Source organism: Zootoca vivipara, chromosome 3, assembly GCF_965207765.1.
Source record: "Zootoca vivipara chromosome 3, rZooViv2.hap1.1, whole genome shotgun sequence".
Lineage (NCBI taxonomy): Eukaryota > Metazoa > Chordata > Lepidosauria > Squamata > Lacertidae > Zootoca > Zootoca vivipara.
Window position 1 is genome coordinate 34,551,241 of NC_142586.1, and position 23,749 is coordinate 34,574,989.

The 23,749-nt window shown below is 40.9% G+C and overlaps 1 protein-coding gene across 2 annotated transcripts in view; it reads left to right on the forward strand.

The window, feature by feature from the left end:
- Positions 1–23,749, forward strand: part of COL19A1 (collagen type XIX alpha 1 chain) — a 175,447-nt gene that overhangs the window by 82,902 nt on the left and 68,796 nt on the right. For both annotated transcript variants that reach the window (XM_035109681.3, XM_088665845.1), the window contains exons 13-16: positions 2,319–2,372; positions 9,336–9,389; positions 11,173–11,208; positions 18,383–18,436. In XM_035109681.3, the coding sequence (XP_034965572.3) occupies positions 2,319–2,372; positions 9,336–9,389; positions 11,173–11,208; positions 18,383–18,436 (198 nt within the window). The remainder of the gene's footprint in view (positions 1–2,318; positions 2,373–9,335; positions 9,390–11,172; positions 11,209–18,382; positions 18,437–23,749) is intronic.

The following is a 23,749-nucleotide window of genomic DNA, read 5'->3' on the forward strand; positions in this document are numbered from 1 at the left end:
AGAAATGGGAGTTTAGAGAAACATAACCCCTTTCCATTTTTCAGGAATAGCATTCATTCTCAGAGCCTAGTGAATCTACATTTTAAGTTCTATGGCTATCCATAATTACACCTACCTAAAAGTTAGCCATATGTTGTGACCATATATATATATATATATATATATATATATATATATATATATATGTGTGTGTGTGTGTGTGTGTGTGTGTGTGTGTGTGTGTGTGTGTGTGTGTGTGTATATATATATATAATCCATATAATTGCTGGAGTGTCAGTGGGAATACAGAGATCACCTATATGCAAGTCAGATTGCAGCCTCAGGTTTGTGGCTCAGTAGAAACGGATCTCAGTAATTGCTAGAGGCTTCTCATTTATACATGTCAATGCCCACATTGAAAAACAAGAATAATCAACTATAGGGCCATATATATATATTGACAGTGTTTTGGAAAAATATGGCAAAGCTTCTGACCTGCTTTGCCAGGCACAAAAGACTCCACGAAAAGAGTGTTCTTGCAGAGTATATTCTGCTTTTATTCTTAAAAGTCTTTAACTGCAAAATGATTTAACTGTACAGACATCAACACCACCAGCTTTCACCAACCAACCAAGCCCCAGCAAACACCACTAACATATATACAGGTACAATACAATTAGGTGAGAGGTTGCATGAGTCGCCGCAGACTGCTGACTCAGCTCCCCCAGCATTAAAGAAACAGCGGCCAATTTTTAGCCGTGACACCCCTTCTGTTTCTTTAAATGCAAAAACTCCAACAGAAAACAAAACATACATATATTATATACATAAACCCAGTTTTGTCATCAATTCCTTATGACATGTTGCTGGCAAAGGCTTGGTAAACAAATCAGCAATATTATCTTGTGATTGACAATACTCCAATTTGATTAACCCATTCTGTACACAATCTCTAACATTTGCATAACGGATGGCAATATGTTTTGATGCGGATTTCATTATTTCCGAGCCCGCTAATGCAATGCATGATTCACTATCTTCATACACTTGGATAGGCAAATCTACTTTACAATCTAGATCTTTTAGTATCTGTATAAACCACACGCTTTCATTGCATGCTAGCGACAGGCTCCCATATTCTGCGTCACAGGATGAGGTTGCTACAAATCCTTGTTCCTTTGAACGCCATCCAATTATGGAATTGGCAAACATCACAACCATTCCACTTGTAGATTTTCTGGTAGTTACGCAGCTCCCCGCAGTCTGCATCAACAAATACCTCTAGCCTCTCATCTTGTGTACTAGATATCTTTAAACATACACTTGATGTCCCCTTTAGATATCGGATAAGCCTTTTCAAACCACACCAATCGACAGTACTGGGTTTAGATACACGTTGGCTCAGAACATTTGTAGCACATGCAATGTCTGGCCTTGACCACTGGCTTAAATACAGCAATGATCCTATTTTTGAGTGATACAAGTAATATTTTCCCTCTTCTACTGCTTTAGTTATAATAGTCCAGCCGGGCTTTTAAGGCTTTCTGCATCTTGTTGAGGAAGTTTAGGTAGATTTATTTTATTCATAGATTTATCAGTTTGCTTGACTGAAGAATAACCAGATTAATAAAGATTGAGGTAGAATTCGTGGAATTTATTAGACCTAGGTTGTATAATTAAGCTATTCCCATATCATATATTGGAAGTATTCTGGCATTGCCTCTTTTTTTTAACAGGGCGGCTAGAAACTTATTGGATTTGTTTATTGGACTGTCAACTTTTATTACATCTGTTTGCATGTAACATTAAGTTGGATTATCTTTAGGGCACAAGCAATCTCTCCTTTGACAACAACGTGGTTCTTCTTCCAAATTGTTTTCCTTTTTGTATGGAATATGATGACTGTGCAAAATTCATGGGGCTCTCTTGGAGGATGTGCACAAATGATTGAAAAACAAGAATAATTAGTACCAATGGTAGTTCTTTTGCATCTAAAATTTTCTCTGTTCTTAACTGTGAAAGCCAGTTTGAAATTCACTGTAATTTTTATCGCAGCATTTTCCTTCCTGGTACTGAATTCCGTTACTAAACATTACTGAATCCATTGAGCATTACTAAACCTTGCTGAATCCATTGAGTTGTGATGCTATACATTCTCAATTTGCTGTAAGTGTCTGAATTCAACTGTACTTAGTGCAAATAAATAAATAAAAATGCAATAGTTTCCTGATGCAGTTACTGAAAATGGTCGCTGTTCTTTTAAATTTCCCATAATTGTTTTCCATTTAGATACGCTTTTTGAAGAATGTTAAAAGAATTGCTTGCTTTTTTTCTCCTAGGGTGAAAAAGGAGATAGCGGAGAGCAAGGAGCAGATGGAATACCTGGAAGAGACGTGAGTTGATGTTTTACCTATCCTCAGTGATTTATATTTTAGCTACTCTTTGTGTTTTTGGCACCCTGTAAACTTTTCCAATCAGCAGCAGCCACTGTGGCAAAACAGAGCCACCCTAACACTGGTGTTGCTGCAACTTACCTGCACAGGGCTTGGTTAGGGGCAAGGGTGATGGTGAGGTTGAGGCTGCATGGATACACTAATGGAGCCAATCCAGCTACATCCAGCTGGGCTGTGATGACAGCGGTGTTGGGTTGGTGGCACTACAGGTCTGCCCAAGCATACTGGCTGCTACTGCTTACTGGATATGAGCAGTTTGCTGCACTGGACCAAACACTCAGAAGTGGGTGGGTGTGCACAGAAAGTTAGTTATGGCTCCAATTTATGTCGTGCCCAACGGCTTTTCCGTACGCTCTGGCATTCGTCACAGTGCATCGCGCCAGAAGCAGTTTAATCATGCTGGCCACATGACCCGGAAAGCTGTCTGTGGACAAACACTGGCTCCCTCGGCCTGAAGCGAGGTGAGTGCCGCACCCCATAGTCACCTTTGACTGGACTTAACCATCCAGGGGTCCTTTACCTTTACCTTACTTACCTGCGCCCAACACTCTCAGTGGGTTTTATCCATTGGCGCCTTCCATTTGCAGAGGGACTTTTGATGTAGTAGAAGCCTCTGTTAATGGAAGGGGGAAGAGTGGTTTTTGCCTATTCCTCCCCCTCTCCTTTGCTCTCTGCAAATCTGCTCCAAAGTTTGGCAAAACTCTCCAAAACAGCATGGGAGGTGGTAGAGGCACCACAGTGGGGAGAAAACAATAAGCAAAAATCACTTTTCTGCCTCCTGTTCTGCTTGGTCAAACCCCCTTCTGCAAACGGATGAAGTCCTCCCGGCTGACACTGTATTTCTTTTCCTGCCCATGCTTCTACAAATTTTTCATCTATCTAATGTGAAAGAACTGTTTCTTTCTGGAGCCATAAGCCTGAAACAGTGAAAGTCCATCCCCAATAGTTAACTTCCTTGCCATCATCAGATGGTTTGCACTTGCTGTCTTATTTAGTTAGTCTTATAAGGAACTAGGTCTGACTATAAAAACTGCCTGTTAACTCCCCATGTGCACCTTCCACTTTACCATTCAGCCCACTGGAGACACACAGCACGTCAGTCAGGAACTACAATTTCAAATCCAGCCAACAGCATAAATATTGATTATGAATGCCGTTCATGTTGCTATTCCCAGTTTGCTTGGCATCCAATCTATGTTACCTTCCTAACTTTTTAAAGAACATTTTTTAATGTATGCACCTGAAAACAACTATTTTCATATTTAACACAAACAGGAGATCTTTGGAGGATTGTGCCAAAGCATTCTCCACTGGGGCCATTTATAGCACTCCCTGATATTCCTAACATTATTTTATACCCTGGGAGAAAGGAAGTGTGCCTGGGCTATTTTGACAGCAATGAGAAGAGAAAACTACTGATGCTGAAGTAAACCCTGATACACATTTTTAAAAACGATATACTCCCTTGCACACAGATAGTCACTCTCTTTCTCTGTATCCCCCCCCCCACAACACACACACACCAATTGCACTTTTCCTGGCTCCCGCCCTTGGATGAAAGACTCAGACTCTCAGCTTGAAAACCCCCCAAACTTTATTGATAAAAATCAGCACACAGTCTGAGCATCAACTCTTGGTACAGGGCGCCTGGTTCAATGGCTCATAAGCAGAGTTCTTGAATACATGACTAGGCATAAGCAAAGATGCTCTGTTCTGAAAAAGAGTGTAGCACGAAAAAGAGTTTGTTGCACAGTTCTTCTCCCAAGTAAGGAGACTGTGCTTGCATTTAACCCTTGGACTGAGTACAGCTGGAAGGCTGGAGATGCATTATTCTGGGTCACGCTGCCCTCGTAGGTAAGAATCTCTTTTCCCACTAGAATTGAGGCTTATTTGTTGTGGTACTTGTATTATATCTCACCAGACCCACTCCATTAAGGCCCCATGTGGACCAGTGAACTCTATCTGTTCTACTTTCCAAGCTCTTTTGAGCTTTTGGAAGTTTATCTTCTTGCAAGCTGAAAATAGAAAAGTGCTCCTGAGAAGTCCTTGTTTTATATATTTTCCCCTGTGGTTTTATATCGAATTGTTTCATATTAGTATTAGACTTGTTTTATTGTAAGCTGCTTTGAGGGATGTATGGTTGAAGAGCACGCCCTAAATGTGCAGATAAATAACTTGGTTCAGTGACATATCGTCTAAAGCTCCGGAGTCTGTGTTCTCATGACTGGGAGGGGGGCAGTGGCGGCAATCAAAATGCCGTTTTCAAAAAGCCCCACTAGGGTGTCTCAATAGTGGCCTTGAGCCCGTTACCTCCTTATGGAGCGAGGCCACACTTTTCAAAGTGTGGGCAACCATGTCCAAGAGGACATTTGCCATTACCTACTACAATCTCCACTATATACAGACCCAAGAAGTCAATTCATAAAGCCCCTTTTCACGAAGGAAACAATCTAACCAGGATGGAGGGGGTGAAATGGCTGCTGAGTGATGCTGATGACTCTGGGACTTACAAAGTGGCTTGCTATGCCCTGGCAGCCAGGAAGTTTAGGAAGAAAGAACTGGATGGGCTAGTGGGTCAATCGCAAAGGGGACTCTGAGATCTAATTTTCGCATTTTATTTGATAATTACTTTTCATTCTGTGTAATTTTGAACATGGTTTTACTGCATATGTAGCGACTGCTGTGTGTGTGTGTGTGTTTCCTTTTCCTTTTTTGCTTCTTTGGATGTTGCCATGGCCTTTGGCTAGTGCAATAAAATCCACACACACACCCCAAAAAACCCCCCAAAAGTAATAGAAGAAAGCGCCACACAGGCCCTTAACCCAAGTGCACACCCTGATATCATTGATTTTCTTAGCAGTTGATTATATTCCTGTGCATGGAGAGTTGTGGGGTTTGGGGTGGGTTTTTTTTTGCTGTTTACTTTGCTTTTTTGATATCATACCGTATTTTTAGTTCCCTTGGTACTAAAGCAGGCACATTTTTATTAGAATGCCTTTCTGCATTGGTTAGTCTTTTCTCCAGTTTCTTCACAAAATGAAGAATTTTGTGATATTTAAATGAGGTTGCACTTGTAGATTCCTAATTTTAAAATTGAATTTTAACATACTTAATCTGCATTTTAATTGAATTGTTTCTTTTATGCTTCCTTTGATATTCTTGTTGTTAGCCGCCCTGAGCCCGGTCTTGACTGGGAAGGGCGGGGTATAAATAAAATTATTATTATTATTATTATTATTATTATTATTATTATTATTATTATTATATTTTCACAATTATCAGTGCTGTTTGGTTAATACACCTGTATAATAATGAAAAACTTTTGAAAGAACAGAAGAAGAAAAACAGCAAGCATTTATGGAGCAATAAAAGGGTAATGGGTTAACAGGATGTCACTCCAGGCTGTCTATCACCTTGTGTAGTGACTTCTCTAAAAACAGCTTATAGCCAGGAAACCAGCATAAGGTAGGGTTAAAAACAATCTAATTTGAAAAGCAGGTCACAAGGCTATGCTAACTGACATAATTACTTCCTCCTTTGAAATTCTAGCTGTCTTTACTTTGTATGCAACCTTTTTGTATATTTTTTAAAAGTGTGTTCTTGTTAGGAAGGCCATTGAATCAATTAGCTTTAACACCAGTTTTCTAAACCCTTCTCACAGCTGGTGAAAAAATAGGTAAAGTTGTATGTTTATGGATGCTTCATACTGTCACTTTGTGTTTGGGTTCAATGCCGTGGCACACGTAGCACATCATTTGAGAAGGGTGCACATGAGTAAAGATAGCCATGGTTAACTACATGACTATTTAGAAATACATGAGAGCAGTGGCCAGGAAATGATTATACCCATGTGTTGAATGGAATTTTAAAGGGGGGAAGTGCTATTTTTAATTGTGTGCTCCATTCTCAATTAGTGCGCTACATGTCCGTTGTGTACTTTGAGCTCAAATATGAAATGTAGCATAATAATCTTAAATTAGGCCCAAATGAGAGAAGGTTCTAGATCTTAGACGGTAGCCAGAGTGCTAAAGTTCTTGAATGACTCAGATACATGCTATTTTCAGCAATGAGAATGTTCAGTAGGCACGCTAACTTGAACTTAAAAGGCCTCTGCCAGCAAGGGAACAGTCATAGATCACTAAGAGGCAATGGTAGCACTTCGCCCTTTCAGCTACAACGCTTGTCGGCTCCTAATGCTGGTATACTAATTCTACTAAAGCTACTATCGTTGCTGTGACCTTGGTATCATGCCTGCTATGTGCATGAGTGGAACCCACAGTCAGCTGCATTGTGTTCTGCTGTGATCGCACCAAGCACAGGTTTCACAAAAGGGTATGTTCCTCACTATCACTTCCAGAACCTCAGACTAAGTGCAGCATCAGTCAAACTGCAAGTGACTGTTTCTACACCTGTATAGTTCTAGACCTTGGCACCGAGAGGACCCTAACCACCTCAGCCTGGTTGTGGTGGAGAACATAGGTGCCAACTCCCAGATTGAAAAATCCGGGATTGGCAGCGGCGCGGCACCGGAAGTTGTGCTGCGGCCATTTTGGAACTGGGCAGAGCGGCACCGGAAGTTGCTTCTACGCATGCTCTGCCCATTCCCGAAATGGCCACAGCACCGGAAGTCGCACTGCAGCCATTTTGGAACTGGGCAGAGCGGCACCGGAAGTCGCTTCTACGCATGCTCTGCCCATTTCCAAAATGGCTGCAGCGCCAGAAATCGCTTCTGTGCATGTCCAGAGACTCCAGAATGTGCAGAAGGAGCCTCCCCGGGCCGGTAAGAATCCGGGGGATTTACGGGGTTTTGTAAAATCCGGGCTGCCAGCGGGAAACGGCTGGAAAAACGGGGGTTTCCTGGGGAATACGGGAGAATTGGCAGCTATGGTGGAGAATGATGAGCTCTCAGTTCTGACTCAGCAGTGATGGAACGTTCCAACAGGGCTCAGAATGATCCATCATAGTAGGGCACGTAAAATATCCCATCTAACCTGATACAGGTTCTTCTGCTTTATTGTGAACAACTATTGCTGATGGCAACCTTCCTAAGAGTCAAATTCATGAGGCCTCTTCTATGTCTATCAGTTCCTATCTTCCCATTTTCCCATCCTGGGGAAAGACTCCTGGGAGAAGATAGCTACTTTCAAATAAGGGCAGACAAATGTTGGCCTGGTTCAACCTCACTCATTTTGCAAATTAAGCAACAAAGTTCTAAATAGCATCATGCTATGTACGTGCATGGATTTATTGAGCTTGTGGAATGATTAGGCAATAGCATATGTTTCCTTGTATGTCTTTTTCTCAGTTCCATCTCTCCTGTAAATACAGTCACAGAAGTGATTTCTTTGGTGAAAGATATTATTCCATTCGTGTTCTAGTGTTACCTCCTAAACCAATTCCACTTTCAGGCCATAGCAATTCAGAAACCTTAAACATTCATACAGAAATCAGATTATCATGATTTGCATTTATACCATTTCATGCACAGGCATTAATAAGCCGTAGAGAAACGTTCCTCTCACTTTCTTTTTCCTTTTCCTGGCCTGTCTCTTTTTGATAAATCAAAGACTACTTCAGATTTAACTCTTCTGTTGCTGGCAGGCGTAATAAAGGCCACATCAAAGCTAAATCAGAATTATTGACAACATCCACCATTTAATCCAAAGTGGATACTTAAATGCTCATAAATGATCTTTCTTCCAGATGGTGAATTAATGTAATTTTTGCAGGAAGTGAAGTTGCACAAATACGAGTATTTTGAATACTTACTGATTTAATGTTTCTGTTCCCACCAGAGCACAGATGTTGCTTATCATTTTAGTACCACTTGCTTTCCTGTTACCAAAAAACAAGCTATAGTATTAGGAAACCTTGAAGGAGGGGGAAGGAGGACTTGGGGCCATGAATCATGATTCTCCTATAGAATAACATGTATAACTTTTTCTTTCTGTGCCAATCTAAGCCACCTAAGCTGATACTACAGTGACAATACAGTCATTGTATTGTATTTATTGTATTTATGTTTTTATTCTTCTAAAAACTATAATCTGCCAGACTAGCCAGAAATAAATTCCTGTGACCTATAGTATATTACATAATATAAATTATTCTACCACCAATTCTACTACTGCTAACAATAATATTGTTGACATTAATTGAATAGAAATGTTATTAATGGATGAATTTAAAGATAAGTGTGTTTTACGGCGTCTTTAAACGTTATAATGTTTATATTATCAGAGTGAACTATTTGTTGGATTGCCATGTTTCAAAATGAGATTGTATTTGATTGCTATTGTAAGGATGTATTGATCTGCATTTTTGATGTTCTGTTGTGAGCTGCTTTGAACATATTTATGTAGAAAGGGGAAACACAAATTTTAGTGATAGTACTACTACATCTTATCACATTTCACATTGCATTTACAACCCTTGTGTCTATATCCGATCCCCAAATGTGAAAAGTCTATTCTCTGGTTCAAGATGTCTTTTAGTATGATGAGAAGACTATTCCTGTTAAACAGGCATGCTTTTGAATCTCTCCCACATTCTGGATATTTCATGAAATGTCTTCTCTTCTCTAAATAACTGAAAATTTAGTGGGGAGGGCATTGGCTTCCCTTTGTTTCCATAAGCTAGTGTGTTGAAAGAAAGAAAAAAGTTCCAAAAGTGAAAGGGGATGAGTTAGTCTTTCAGTGTTGCAAAATTCCCATATGCATTTCATAATTTATGTCAAGTAATTCATACAACCTGCTACAGCGCTTTGGCTCTTCTTTGATGCTTCACTGCTCTGGTTGCAATTTTAAAGAAGCCTCAGGGCTTTATTTTGCTGGCACATGCATTAATGTATTGCTGAAGTAATGGTACATTTCTTTATTATATTGTTTTTTGCTTAATCCATAGGGTTTAAAAGGTGATCCCGGTGATCCTGGAATAGCTGGTATAAAGGGAGAAAAGGTATTCATTCATGTGTGGATACGCAAATGACTAAATCCTAATGATTTGCCAGAATATCCAGACAAGGCTTGTTTAATGAGGAAAATGGTCAAAAATCATTTTAGAGCAATCACTGTTCATAAATTTAATATGCATATAATTACACTGTTCTGGTTTTTGATGCAATTATTTCTGTATCACTGAGAGGTTATTGAAAAACAAATAAACCTGTAATGGTTGCTCATTTGCTGTGCAGGATCCCTGGTAATGCACACATTGTAGGAGAGCACAAACTGCAATTTGTATTTCTTCGGGAAAATGCAGCCCCTCCATTTCTCTCCTTGCTTCTACTCATCTTCCCTGCAAGCAAGCAAATGCGTTGCAATGACAAGTATTATGTGTGCTAAGCCAAGCGCGTCTGCCTCACCTTTACATTACAGCATTTTATAAATAGTTTAATTATTTTGCAATTATCCCTCTTTAGGTATTGATCTGCCCTATTCATATAGCTGAGCCCGTTCACCTCCAGCGCCCAGGAGTTGGGAATGGGTCACACCTGATCGGATCTAGTATTCATTTGTGTTCTGCTGATTGGATCTTGTATCCGTTTGTGTTCTGCATAGTAATGTGGCACATCTTTGTCAATTGTTTGGTCCTTTGCTCTCCATTTGTAAAACACCCCGCCCCTCCTTTCTTCTCTCTATATATCAATGAATGCTTTGGTCACCTGACAAAATGGGGTCTGGTCCACAAAAGCTTGTGCCATCCATTTATCTTCCCTCCCTCCATAAGAGTGATGGACGCCAACAAAATGACCCCTTCCCCTCTACACACACATATTATTACATGGATCTCCCCCTGGTTTTTTTTGTTCTTTGGGGGACCTTCCTCTCCAGAGGGAAGTCATGCCTGTTAAAATGCAGCATGTACAATGTACAATGTATATTGTACAACGTACAATATAAAATGTACAATGTGTATGTTATCATGATGTCGCTGGGGCATTCTGCTTTTGTTCATGCATTCCCTTTTTTGCCGTGGTAGCAACACATTTTGGTACATATTCTTCCCCGTTGGTTAACTCCTGATCCTCCAATGAACCTCTCTCTGCTCCTCAGCTCCTCACGCTGCTCCACTGATTCCCCAAGCTGGCTGAATGGCCGGCATTGGCAGGCGCCTCCTTACCTGGCCTTTGCTCCATCCCCCAGGCTGCCGCCGCGGCATTGACTGATTTGAATCAGGGCCAGGCGGGAGCCCTGAAGCCTCGGGTGGCTAGCCCAGGAGACGGAGCAATGGCCATGCAGCTATGGCATGGCTCTGGAGGCTGGGGAGTCCGCACCAGGTTGCAAAAGCTGCCCACTGATGTGACTGGTGAGCGGTCATTTTGGTATATGTTCTTCCAATATATATGTATAGACACCTCTGACCAGACACTGTTTGATAAGCAAAACAAAAGAGCTGGTGTCATGTAATGATTATGGAGTGTTGGAACTAATACCAGGCAAATCTAGTTCAAAACCTCACCCAGCTATGATGTTCACTTGGGTGACCTTGGTCAGCGATCATCTTTTATCCTAACCTACCTAAAAGAAATGGAGGAGAACTATGTAAGTTGAAGGAGCAGCTGAAGCTTTAAGGTTTGGGTTTCTTTCCTTTCAAAGATGGAATCCTGTACTCATCTTTCAGCTGTGTGTGTTCCTGTTTTTAAAAATCAATGTAATACTTTTTTTAAAAAAGTAATTACGTTAAGTTTTTTTTTAGAGTGAGAAGGTCACTGATTTTTCGGTTTTGCCTAATTTTATAGGGAGATATGGGACCTCCAGGACCAGCTGCCCTTAGTGTAAGTATGCTAGACAAGAGGCAAGAAGAGATTGTTCTCATGCATGTCGATGTTTATTTTTTTGATTGCCTAATACTGCACTTGTTAGTAGATTGTTAATAAGATAGTTAAACGAGCTGCTCACTTCTTTTTCTGAAATAAAATATGGATCCAGTGACTTGCAACATACTACTGCGATTATAGTATTTTGCATCCTGAAATGGTATATAAGGAAAAGCAAATATATTTAGTTGTGCACACTGTGTTTTCCCACCCCTTTCAGAGCATACTTTGCTTGTCTTCTGAATGTGTGAAACAAAGCCAGGCAAACATTTTTTAACAAATCCTGCCATTTTGTTCATCACCTTGCATATCTGGCAATGGCTTCAGTGGGACAACTGAAGGATTGTAGGTAGCAGTAAGGAATTTCTGGTTCTCTCTGTGTTTTGGAGTGAACCTACCTTTTTTTTATCACCCCAGACTCATTTATGGGGCATAGATCTGTGGATTAAGCCACATAATCTATTAACCGATTACAAGGTGACCTGCAGACTTCCTCTTCCTTCCAACAACATTTTATAGGTGTTCAAAGCAGCTAATACCTCCTTTGCAGCCACACAGGGGGGAAAATGTCTTTGAATACGCTCCCACAAAGTGGATGTATGTTGCAATGTGCAGCCCCTTCCTGGGGAACTGTACAAAGGAAAAGATTGCTGACTCGATGTACCTATGGAGACAGCCGTCTTTCTTTTCATACAATGTGTTTGTAAGGCTATCGGGGACATGTATAGAAAAGGAAGGGTTGATAAATTGTAGCACTTTCTACCTAGCGGAAACTGATGCAAATAGCACCATATTTTCTTCCTACGGCAGCTGGGATTTGTAATCTTAGTCCCATGGGGAATAGGCACTTTGCCAGGAATCTGGAGCATCTTGGACCCCCGCTACCACATGTGAGTCATTGGGCCCTCATGGTGTAAGCGAAGGGGGGCAGCAGAGGTGTCAAAGATGGGCATTCAAGCATTCCCTGCTCAATTTGAACTTACTTGCAAGGACTCAATTAGGGATGCTCATTTCTGATGCGGCCTATTAGATTTCTCATGGCATCTCTAATTGAGCTTCAGTTTGTTCATCCACACCCATATCCAATTCAGAACTGCCCCGAAACACAGTTTTAGAACTCCAACTGCTCCTGTAGGATAACATGTTGGAAATGAAGAGAGAGAGCTAACTGTGTGTCATCTATATACTAGCCATATACTAGTGGGCAGTGATTACTACAACTACATTTAGATCACCCAGCACGAAAAACATAATAATGATCCAATGTTGATTAGAGATGGAAGGATCTGTCAATTTCAGTTCTCGCGGTTTCTCGTTTTTCTATTATTGCATTCAGTTCTCCAGGTTTCTGTATTTTAACACATTATTATCTGCGGTTTTGACAAACACACGTTTTTGGCAAGCAATTTATCCATGTAAATGTGTTTTTGTATGTTATTGTCACAAATATATTCATTTTATACATGCTTTTATACATCCTTTTTTATGAACATTGGTTAGAGAACTGCATTGCATTGCAAAAAATTCTGATAAGTAGGATTTTTGAAGGATAGCTGTGCTCCACGTTTTGTTTCAGAATGTGCAAGTTTGATAAATTAAGCTATAAATGTGAATGTAATCAAATTTGTCCCCTGTCCTCGCACTTGCAGTTGCCAATTTGAATGAGCTTAGTTCAACCTTCAATTATAATCACAGCTGGGAAACTTTCATACGGAGTTAGCCTAGAACTCTTCCTTTTTAATGCTTAAGAAGCAGCATGTTACCTATACAGGACTTACAGTTTAACACCCCAGTCACACTTGTGTTTCTTCACGTTCTGTCAGCATCACTATATTACCAAGGTTTTTGTATAACTTGCATATAAATCACATGGGATTTCTGGGTCAAGCCCACTATATATTTAAGAAAAATGTGGATTAAGACCTCTTAATTATTTGGGGGTGTTAAGGGGGAAAATCAGTTGGATTTATTTCCCAAAAAATGTATTTTGAATTGGGCTACCAAGGAGTTGGGACGCGGGTGGTGCTGTGGGTTAAACAACAGAGCCTAGGGCTTGCCGATCAGAAGGTCGGCGGTTTGAATCCCCGCGACGGGGTGAGCTCCCATTGCTCAGTCCCAGTTCCTGCCAACCTAGCAGTTCGAAAGCACCTCAAAGTGCAAATAGATAAATAGGAATGGCTACAGCGGGAAGGTAAACTGCGTTTCCGTGTGCTGCTCTGGTTCGCCAGAAGCAGCTTTGTCATGCTGGCCACATGACCTGGAAGCTGTACGCCGGCTCCCTCGGCCAATAATGCGAGATGAGCGCCACAACCCCAGAGTCGGTCACAACTGGACCTAATGGTCAGAGGTCCCTTTACCTTTACCAAGTTGCTGAGTAATAATGACCCTTTATAATACATTATTTATACATTCTGGGATGCGGGTGGCGCTGTGTTCTAAACCACTGAGCCTAGGGCTTGCCAATCAGATGGTTTGAATCCCCGCAACAGGGTGAACTCCCATTGCTCGGTCCCAGCTCCTGCCAACCTAGCAGTCAAAGTGCAAGTAGATAAATAGGTACCGCTCCAGTGGGAAGGTAAACAGTGTTTCCGTACGCTGCTCTGGTTTCGCCAAAAGCGGCTTAGTCATGCTGGCCACATGACCCAGAAAAACTGCAGACAATCGTCGGCTCCCTCGGCCAGTAAAGCGAGACGAGTGCCGCATCCCCAGAGTCGTTCGCGACTGGACTTAACTGTCAGGGGTCCTTTACCTCTACCTTTTATTTATACATTATAGTATATTATTTTAAAAGCATTAATTTAAAACTTGAATTTTTAACCTCATCATATGAGCTAGATTATTTCCCCAACATTAAAGAGGATTTAACAGCACAGCTCTAGACATGTCTACTTGGATGTAAGCCCCATTGAATCAAATGGAATGGCAGCCTAATTTACTAAGGACCGCATAGGAATTGCTTTCACATCTAAGATACTAAATGTGTATCACTAGGCCCATCCAGTGATTGAACACCAGAGATGACAGCATTATCTTCATAGTTTTGTCAAGGTGCTGAATAAGGCGAAAGAAGTTAGAGACTTTTCTCCGAAATGACACAGTTGGCTAAGCTCCCCTCTCCTTTCTGGCATCGAGAGCTTAAGCCTGTGCATGTCATGTCACAAGAGTGACAGGTGAAGGAAGGTGGTACAGTGATCTCTCTTGTAAAGTATATGAAAACTATTCTCTTGACATTTGATCCGCAGCTTTTAGTTCCCCAGGAAAATGAGCGTCCGTCTCTACGTTCCTGTGGGCCTATCCCTTTGCAGAGTTATAAAATACTCATCCAGATGGCACCAAATGTTTACACAGAAGCCAAGGGTTAAGTTAGTCACAAGCAGAAGCACCTAAGATTTGCTTACTAAACAGATACTTGGAATGCTGGCTCCGTACTCCTTGGGGCCTTGTCAAATGAAGCATCAGATAACATGTTCAGCGCAAAGCAAACAGAATGAGGAAGCTGGTCACTCAGGCCTAGACACGTTCTGTGGTCACTTTCGGATACAAATTCAGCAAACAAGTGACATACAGAGTACACATTGTATAAAGCTCTAAAGCTGCATATTGTTGTAGACAACAATGGCTACCATTTTGCAACCAAAATGGCCAGGGGGCTGGAACAATATAAACATGATTGCAACATTTGGGGCTTTTAATTTAGAACAAAATATGAGTAAACGGGGACAGGATAGAAGTGTATAAGGACCTTTCTGCACATAGCATTTATACCAGCATAGTTGCTGTTTGATCCAATAATTTAAAGAGCAGAGTTGCAGCTGATTGTCTGCAACTTTGGTCACATGCTTTCAATACAGGAGAACAAGAGCAGGTTTTTCCTTCCCGCACCCAGGGCAGGTTGTGCAGTGCTGTGCGCTTGGATTTGTAATCTTGTTTAATTTTATTTGCATGCAGTGGGACTATTGTCAAGGTAAACCTGTCAAGAGAATCAGAATGTGTTGCTGTCATTTTTAGGCTATTTTTATCTCCCTTGCACAGTTATACAGGAAAGCTCCAGTAATATTTTTATTTTTGCCCCTGAGGAGATTTATGTTTTGGAAAACAACAACCCTGCAGACTCTGCAGTTGACACAAAAATGACATTGTATTTTTCTTTAGGATAATGATGTAAAATTATTCAATTTCTTTCCATTCCGAATGCACTTCATTGCAATGTAGCAATGCAACCCCCCTTTAATACTTTAAATGATATAGTTGGGATGTTTCGTATAGTAGGCTCTTGTGTGTTAATAGTGAAATCTTTGAAACTGAAAGACCATGAACTCCCCACCCCTTAGAATAAAACAGATGTAAGTACAGTCATACCTCATGTTGCGTCTGCTGCGGGTTGCGTTTTTTCGTGTTACGAACGCGGCGGACCCAGAAGTGTTTACTTCTGGGTTTCGCCCCATGAGAAGCATTCTGCGCGCTGCACACATGCGCAGAAGCATTCTGTGCACTTCACGCATGCACAGAAGAGCTCTGTCGCGCTTTTGCGCATGCGCAAAGTGCCGCTCGGGTTGCAGACTTTTCGGGGTGCAAATGGCACCCTGGAATGGATTGGGTCCGCAACCCAAGGTACCACTGTACCACTGCAAGCAGAAAGAAAAAATGAGAATACTTAAAAGTTTAACAGTTAATATCTTCCTGTTCTCTTATGTTCCTAAATGCATGGACTACTTCCTTCCTTGCATTTTCTTTCAATATCACCACAACCCAGCCACATTACCTATGAGAAAATGAAGATCTCCATTATTATTATTAATTACTATTCACATTTCATTCTAAGGCCCTAACAATTTAAAATACAACATAAAAAAACAGTTTAAGGAACTTACAAAAAATGCAGTCACAAAAATAGAGTGGATTCTGAAAATTTACATCTCACGTGTCAAAGGACTGAGATGGTTTAATAGTTTGTGATTGTCCGACTGTGACCTGATCTACATATACAGGCAAATAAGGAAGCTTTGACACACCCTTGAACACTAGGTTGTAGTCAACATTTGTTGAACTCAGAGTTCGATCCATGAATTTCAGTGGGTCTACTCTAACTTATTTAAATACAACCCTTCATATTCACTCTTAAACACTTAGCAGAACAATGAAAAGTAGAAAATCTGTTTGTTAGATTTGGTATAATATATTTTGTTTTCATTATATATAACACTTAGAATGCATCCTGACTTTATCCAGTACTTTATTCCTCTGAACATGTTATATTACATTATAAAGATGTCATTTAATTTTAGCTTACAGCTATGTAATATCTAATAGTAGCAATTTTGGCCACAGTGGTTCAGAAAAGTCTTCATGACCTCAGCTTATTAACATTTCACATAAATGCAACGAAAGAAATACCTTGTGATTAATTAATAAGGTATGAATAATATTCTTGGGTCTTTTGAGTCTGGCAGGAAGAATGGTGTGTGTTTTTTTTAAAGGGGCAAGAGGGAACTCCTTGAAGTGATTAAATTTTATATAAAATGATTCACAGTATTAATTTAATCAAGCAATACCTTCCCTTTGAGGCATGTAATCTAGCAGTTTTAGTATCTCCCATATTCTTTTCAATTTTTATCACCTTCACCACTGAACATAATTTTCTTTATTCCTGTTCTAGAACATGGAAATAAATTCTAAAATCCAGAGAACAATAGCTGAGTTTAAATCAAGCCCCATGAAAATCAGTGGGGCGAGCTAGCCATGATTACTTTCTCATTCCATTGCAAAGGGATTTTATAAAACCATTGTATGAGTTTAGGTGGAGACCCAGGTGGAGATTCAGGTTGCATGTCATAGTAAACCATAGTTAACGGCTCACCTTGAATGTGTTCCCCTGTCCACCACTAGCTTCGGAAGGAATGAAACTGCATTCCTTACTGTTATGTCTGCACAAGGGTTTGTGGTTTGTTCCACTCCCAAGAAACCATGATTTATAGCCAAAGTTTTATTCTTGGGCTTACTGGTAATGTTTTGATGGAAGGAAACAAACTATGATTCCTGATTCAGATGTGTCCCCAGGGATTCCTACTGCTTGGTGTCCAAACTCGCTAATCAATCTCAACTCTCACTTCACTCATTGGCTAAAAGCACTGGCAGATGGGAACAGACAGGCTAGGTTATTTCAGATAAATCGCTTAGAAGAGTATCTGGACATTTTGCTTCATAACTTCCTACAAGGGCTACAGATTTGATTTTTAAAAAATAGATGAATCAGAGTCTGGGGCCTCTGCTGGGGATACTGATGAAGGCTTTTGTGGGTGTCATAAAAAACAAAGCTTACAAGGTTCCCATTTGAGCAAACATTATGAATTTAGGCTTTGCATAGATATAGGGTTTTTTCAGAGGGTAACCTGAACAGGCATGATGAGTGGGGCTTTCTGTTGTTCCTACTCTTCATGTCCATTCAGTGTACTCACACACTAAATGTCTGAAAATGTCAAGAGAGACAACTAAAAGCCGTTTTGCCACTTGAATTCTGGGAAAAGATTGTTCTGAGCTGGCTGATGCAGAAGTTCCTAGGAGTACAAAACAACTCTCTCTGGGGATCTGATGTGAAGTTGGCCATTTTACTGCCTTCTGTAGGAGCTTCTGCTTGCCTCCATTATTCACTGCATGCGCACACTACAAATATCTAGTGCTAAGTTATTCAAAGGAAACAAAATCTTTTATCTCTGCCCTTTGACTTCTCACCATTTGGGAAAGAGGAGCGTGTATACGAATAATGTCACTGTCTAGAAAACAGTGTGTGAGGTTGCCATATATTAGTAAAATAAGTTCATCATTATCCTTCACAATATTCACAGTATTCCCTAGTGTATTGTCTTTCTAGATCGCATAAGCGATGCTGGATCGGAACTGCAGTAATTTTGACCCAGCAACCTTTTCCATTGCAGCTGCAGCTTTCTACGTACCTTTTCACACATTTAGCATTTTGCAGCTCTACCCATACGTAGTTATGAACCAATATATGGATATTGGGCAGGGAGAGGTGATTGATTAAACGTTAGTGAAGTCTTTCTCACTAACATTTTGAATTCCATGGTACGACTAAGCAATATTAATGAGAAACCTTCTAAACTATTTATATTTACAGGGTGTGCCAGGAATAGAAGGTCCTCAGGGGCCACCTGGGAAAGAAGGCCAGAGGGTGAGTAGATTGATGAACAACTGGTGTATGCTAGCTGACCTCAACAGGCTGTTCCTGAGCATGAACTAAGATGCTTGTGTTGCAACAGCTGAATGAGAAGCCATATTTTGCTTTGTTGAACTTTGTAATGGCGACTGCAGAAATCTGTTAGGGTCAATCTGATTTTATTTTCTGATATTTTGTGTGAGGTACTACCCTGAACCTTTCAAGCAGCACTGGCTTTCAAGAGCCAGTGTGGTGTAGTGGTTAAGAGTGGTAGACTCGTAATCTGGGGAACCGGGTTCACGTCTCCACTTCTCCACATGCAGCTGCTGGGTGACCTTGGGCTAGTCACACTTCTTTGAAGTCTCTCAGCCCCACTCACCTCACAGAGTGTTTGTTGTGGGGAAGGAAGGGAAAGGAGATTGTTAGCTGCTTTGAGACTCCTTAGGGTAATGATAAAGCAGGATATCAAATCCAAACTCCTCCTCCTCCTCCTTCTCTCATGATGAGATGTTGCTCAAACACTGACACTCTCTTTTCCCCATACTTAAAAAAAAATTAATCCCTTCACTTTGCATGATATTTGCCACCAAGGCTTTCCTTGTTGAGGGAGCTTTCTAACTGCCATTCCATCTCTCATTTTATAAAATAAAACCTTTTGGGGTTTGTTATGTACTGAGCTGAATCCTAGAACAATAGGATTCAGAATCAGCGGGAGCTACCCAATCCAACTCCAGGTGGAAGTGAATCCGCAACCTGATTGGCCTGCTGGAGCAGCCAATCAGGCGGCTGGCAGAAGTGAATCTGCTACCTGATTGGCCTGTAGGAGCAGCCAATCAGGCTGCAGGCAGAAGTCAATCCACAATATAATTGGCCCACAGGTGTAGCCCTGAAGTAGCCAATCACGCAAGGCCCATTGTGTAAATAATGTATATAGCAGATGGTTTTGGGAAAAGAGCATTCTTCTTCTCCTCTTCTCCTTGATGACTATGAGCTGAATAAAGAGCATGAAATTCACTCTCGACTCCGAGTACATTTCAGGGTTTCAGGAAACAGAAGGAGCTTGATACGGAGAGCCCCATCTAAGACGAGCATAGGTACTTATAACTTGGGTACCTCCGCTCCAAATAATTTTTGACGGGGTTCCATTTTGAATTCCCATGGGCAAGTCAGGAAGTCAGGAGCTTTTTACATACATTCAATCCATGGGGGGGGGGGGCAGGGTGAGGGTAGAACATCTTGGCAGCAGGCTTTAATAAATGTTTGTAGAATAAGTTTGGAGCCTGCTGCTTCATACACATTCATTTTTTCACAGAATTAGCCCCTGAAAGGGGCTCAGATCACAACCTTATTCATTCTCTCAAGGAAACCTAGTGAACTGTTGTTGTATGGAAGGGGTCAGGGACTCTCCAGCAGCGAATTGACGCTGACCTCTCTGAAGCGCAATTTCCAGGCTTCTCTGGGGGAAAACTATAATAGCAACACTGGTATAAGAGTAATATAAGTTTGTGGTGCAGATGTGCTCAAACCATGCTGTGCCAGCTGTTCTTAATACATTCAGAGGCATATCATACACACATAATCATATGGTGCACATGTAAGCTAAGAATTCTGTTTAGCAGAATATCTGCAGGTCTGGTTATTATGTGTATTCTGGAGAAGTCTGAAGAAAGATGAGGTAGCATTTGCAGGTGAACACAACAAAATAACCTGTGATGAAAAGAAACCACCAATGCTTTTCTTAAAATAAATTAAAAAGGGTTTAACAAAATGCAAAATCTAAATGTAAGCTAAACAAATGTCACTTTCTAAAAAATTATTGCTGCTCGAATGTCAGGGTCAAGAAAGAGTCTCTCCTAATTAATAATTTTCTAGTTATGATATAACTAGAATGGAATAATTTTCTCTGTCCCATCTGGTCTGGTCTAAATGTGTAGAACTACAAGTCTGTGGGAATAAAGAGTGTACATTTTCTTAGAGAACCTTTTGGCCTCCTCACACTTTTGACACATTTATCTTAAAATAAAATACAAAATAAAGAAATGTGGGTGACAAAACCTCAATGATTTGCAAACAAAATTATGGTTGGAATAATAAATCATTTAATGTTTCCTATAAAGATCGAGGCTTTCTGCTAGTAAGAACTTATTCAACAGTAAATGAAATGATATAATTAAATATAAAAGGAACTGAAATAATAGAGAATGAGAAAACAAGCGGAGGGGACAAATATTCATGTTGGGCAGCTTAGCAAGGGTAACCCCTTCCTGTTTATATAGCTGCCTTCCCCTACTTGGTGGACTAAACTGCCGTTATCCTAGACCAGGCATCCCCAAACTTTGGCCCTCCAGATGCTTTGGACTACAATTCCCATCATCCCTGACCACTGGTCCTGTTAGCTAGGGATCATGGGAGTTGTAGGCCAAAACATCTGGAGGGCCGCAGTTTGGGGATGCCTGTCCTAGACCATTGGCCATGCTGACTAGGTCTGATGGGAGTTGTAGTCCAAAAGGAGGACTTCAGATTGGGGAGGGCTGCTCTACATTCTTGTGTGTTACAGAACAATTGAGCTCTGAGTATATGGAAAGGTTTATTTAGCCTCTTCTTGGAGAAGAATTTGACATGGGAGGTATCTTTAAGCAAGGATGCTCTCTGTGGGTGCATGAAAGGAATGTAAAATGCAGGTGCCTGAACATTTGAATTAGTTCTTGGAAATACCACTGAGAACCAGACACTAACATTAGTCACCCAAATACGGACTTCCAAAGCCTGCATTTGATACTAATGATGTGAATCTGTCCTTGATCTACAACAGTTGCTCGTATTAGGACGTTGATCCATATGTTCCTTAATTCCTACTGTTACGTTACATTTATGGCATTCATTCGATTCCAGATTCCATAGCTGGTCCTAGCAAAAAAATATAGAAAGGGTATCAGTACATTGCCTCAGAAATAAATAGCTTTTTCTTAAATAACCCATTCAAATGTTCAATCACTGATGTACAGGACTTGTCAATTGATGGTACTACATAGCATTTTGTGGGGGATCCAGCCTGCTTTTTCTTTTTCCCATTTGTGTTTCCATTAATGAGCACTGACATTTCCTAAAACGTTTCATTAACCAAAGCCATACCTCATTATTACTTGGGATGTGGAAGAGGAGAGTTAAAGAAAATTCAGTGTAAATTCCCTACCAGATTATTAAGAACTATTGATTTCCTTGGTATATTGCTGATGGGTGATGATTCTGATTTAAATAATAATGATTTTAAAAAAACATTCAGTGAAGGAAGCTTATAATTGCATAGCTCTTTTCAATTTTCTCAGTTATCTATTGATTAAAGATTGTTAGGTGCGTTGATCATTACCCTGAGAGTTGTAAAATGTCTTAAAAGATGCTAAATTGAGAGGTCAAAGTTTAACTCTACATTAGGTAACAGGGATCTTAAATCTGGTCACATAGTTATGCCAGTCAATCACAGGCACAACCACCCTTCCCCCAAACCAAATTAGTTGGCCTTGCACTAGGAAAGAGTGCTTGCTATAAAACTAGGAGTGAGTTCTTCATTTATAGAACAAGACGGAGAACAGTCATTTGCTTTGTGGTAGCTTTGAAGGTGTGCCTTGAAGAAAGATGCTGTAATGGCTCCACAAGGCATGTTGTGAAGCTGCAAATGATCCATTTGAGGCCTCTGTTACAAGAAACATGCTTTGGGAAACCCCCACCCACTAGAAAAGCATATACATGGAAAAAGAAAGATGCGAGAAAGGAGAAAGCATTTCAGATTTTAGCTAAGAGCGCTGCATATATTCTCTTTCACCATTGACTAGATTTTTTTTCCCATTATTACATTTCCTTTATTCTGTAGCATTTAGGTAGCTGATGCTTTTGATATAATACATTTATTCTGGTGCATGCAGACGTTACCATAGAAACAAAGTTACAAAATACAGAATTTAAGCATGACTGGTTTTGAAGATTGCTACAGATTGAGTAATTTAGAAGTGTTGCCTCCTTGGACTTGTGTCCAGCCCCGTGCTGTCATTATGCAAGTGGAACAGACTTCCACTTGTGTTACAGGACTCCCCCTTCCTTTCCTGCCCCCTGTAGTCACCACCCGCTTTATCCTCTGGAATAGCACTAGGCCTTGTGGATTCTCTATTCACTGCTATTACGCTCCTCAGGCTCTTTCTCCTGAGCTGAGTGGCAAGCAAAGGACTCATTAACACCTGCTACAACAAATAAGGGACGCGGGTGGCGCTGTGGGTTAAACCACTGAGCCTAGGGCTTGCCGATCAGAAGGTCGGCGGTTCGAATCCCCCAACGGAGTGAGCTCCCATTGTTCGGTCCCAGCTCCTGCCTACCTAGCAGTTCGAAAGCATGTCAAAGTGCAAGTAGATAAATAGGTATCGCTACAGCGGGAAGGTAAACGGTGTGCTGCTCTGGTTCCCCAGAAGCGGCTTTGTCATGCTGGCCACATGACCTGGAAGCTGTACGCCAGCTCCCTCGGCCAATAACACGAGATGAGCGCCGCGACCCCAGAGTTGGTCACGACTGGACGTAATGGTCAGGGGTCCCTTTACCTTAACCTTTACAACAAATAATAAGATTTTCCTAGAGTTCGCTCCTTGGGCCGCCTCATTTGTGTGTGGGCCAAGACACAGAAAATGGGAGTATATGGGGAAGCCCTGCCCAAATCACTTTTCATTGGAGGAAGAGGGGGGCTAGAGACACCCTTAGCCTACATTTTAGAAGCAAATTAGATGAGAGAGTCCTGACTGGGTCTCCTGGAACGTCTCTTTTTCTTCACATCACTGTGCTGAGATAGGTGATGAATTAGATAAGGACCATGGCATGGTCCTTTCCCACTGTGCCATTTTTACTATGCCCCCTGAAGTACTTGTGCGGAAAGTGGTTGGAGGGAAACAGTTAAAATTTCTCCCCAGCACCATGGTCCTGACCCAGTTTGGAGGGCACATGGTTCTTTTGACAAAAAAGAAATGAAAAAAGCAAGCATAGGGATCTCCAGTCAAGGATTTCCCACATGTTTTCTGCTTTGTTCTTTAGCTTGTGTCACAGGGCAAAGCAAGTCTTGCCAGACATTTCATGCTTGCCCAAATCAAAATATAGCCTTGGTTAAGAATGACCAAAAATTGTAAGGGGGAACGAGAAGGTTGCCCATTGTACTTTATTCTGAGCTTCTACATTAAAATACAAATCAACTCAGAAAACAAACAAACAAACAAAGTCAAAATGGGGCAAATAATTTTTGTATTAACACACACACGTGCTCCTCTTCCTGCCATTAGATCCATGCCATTCATTAAT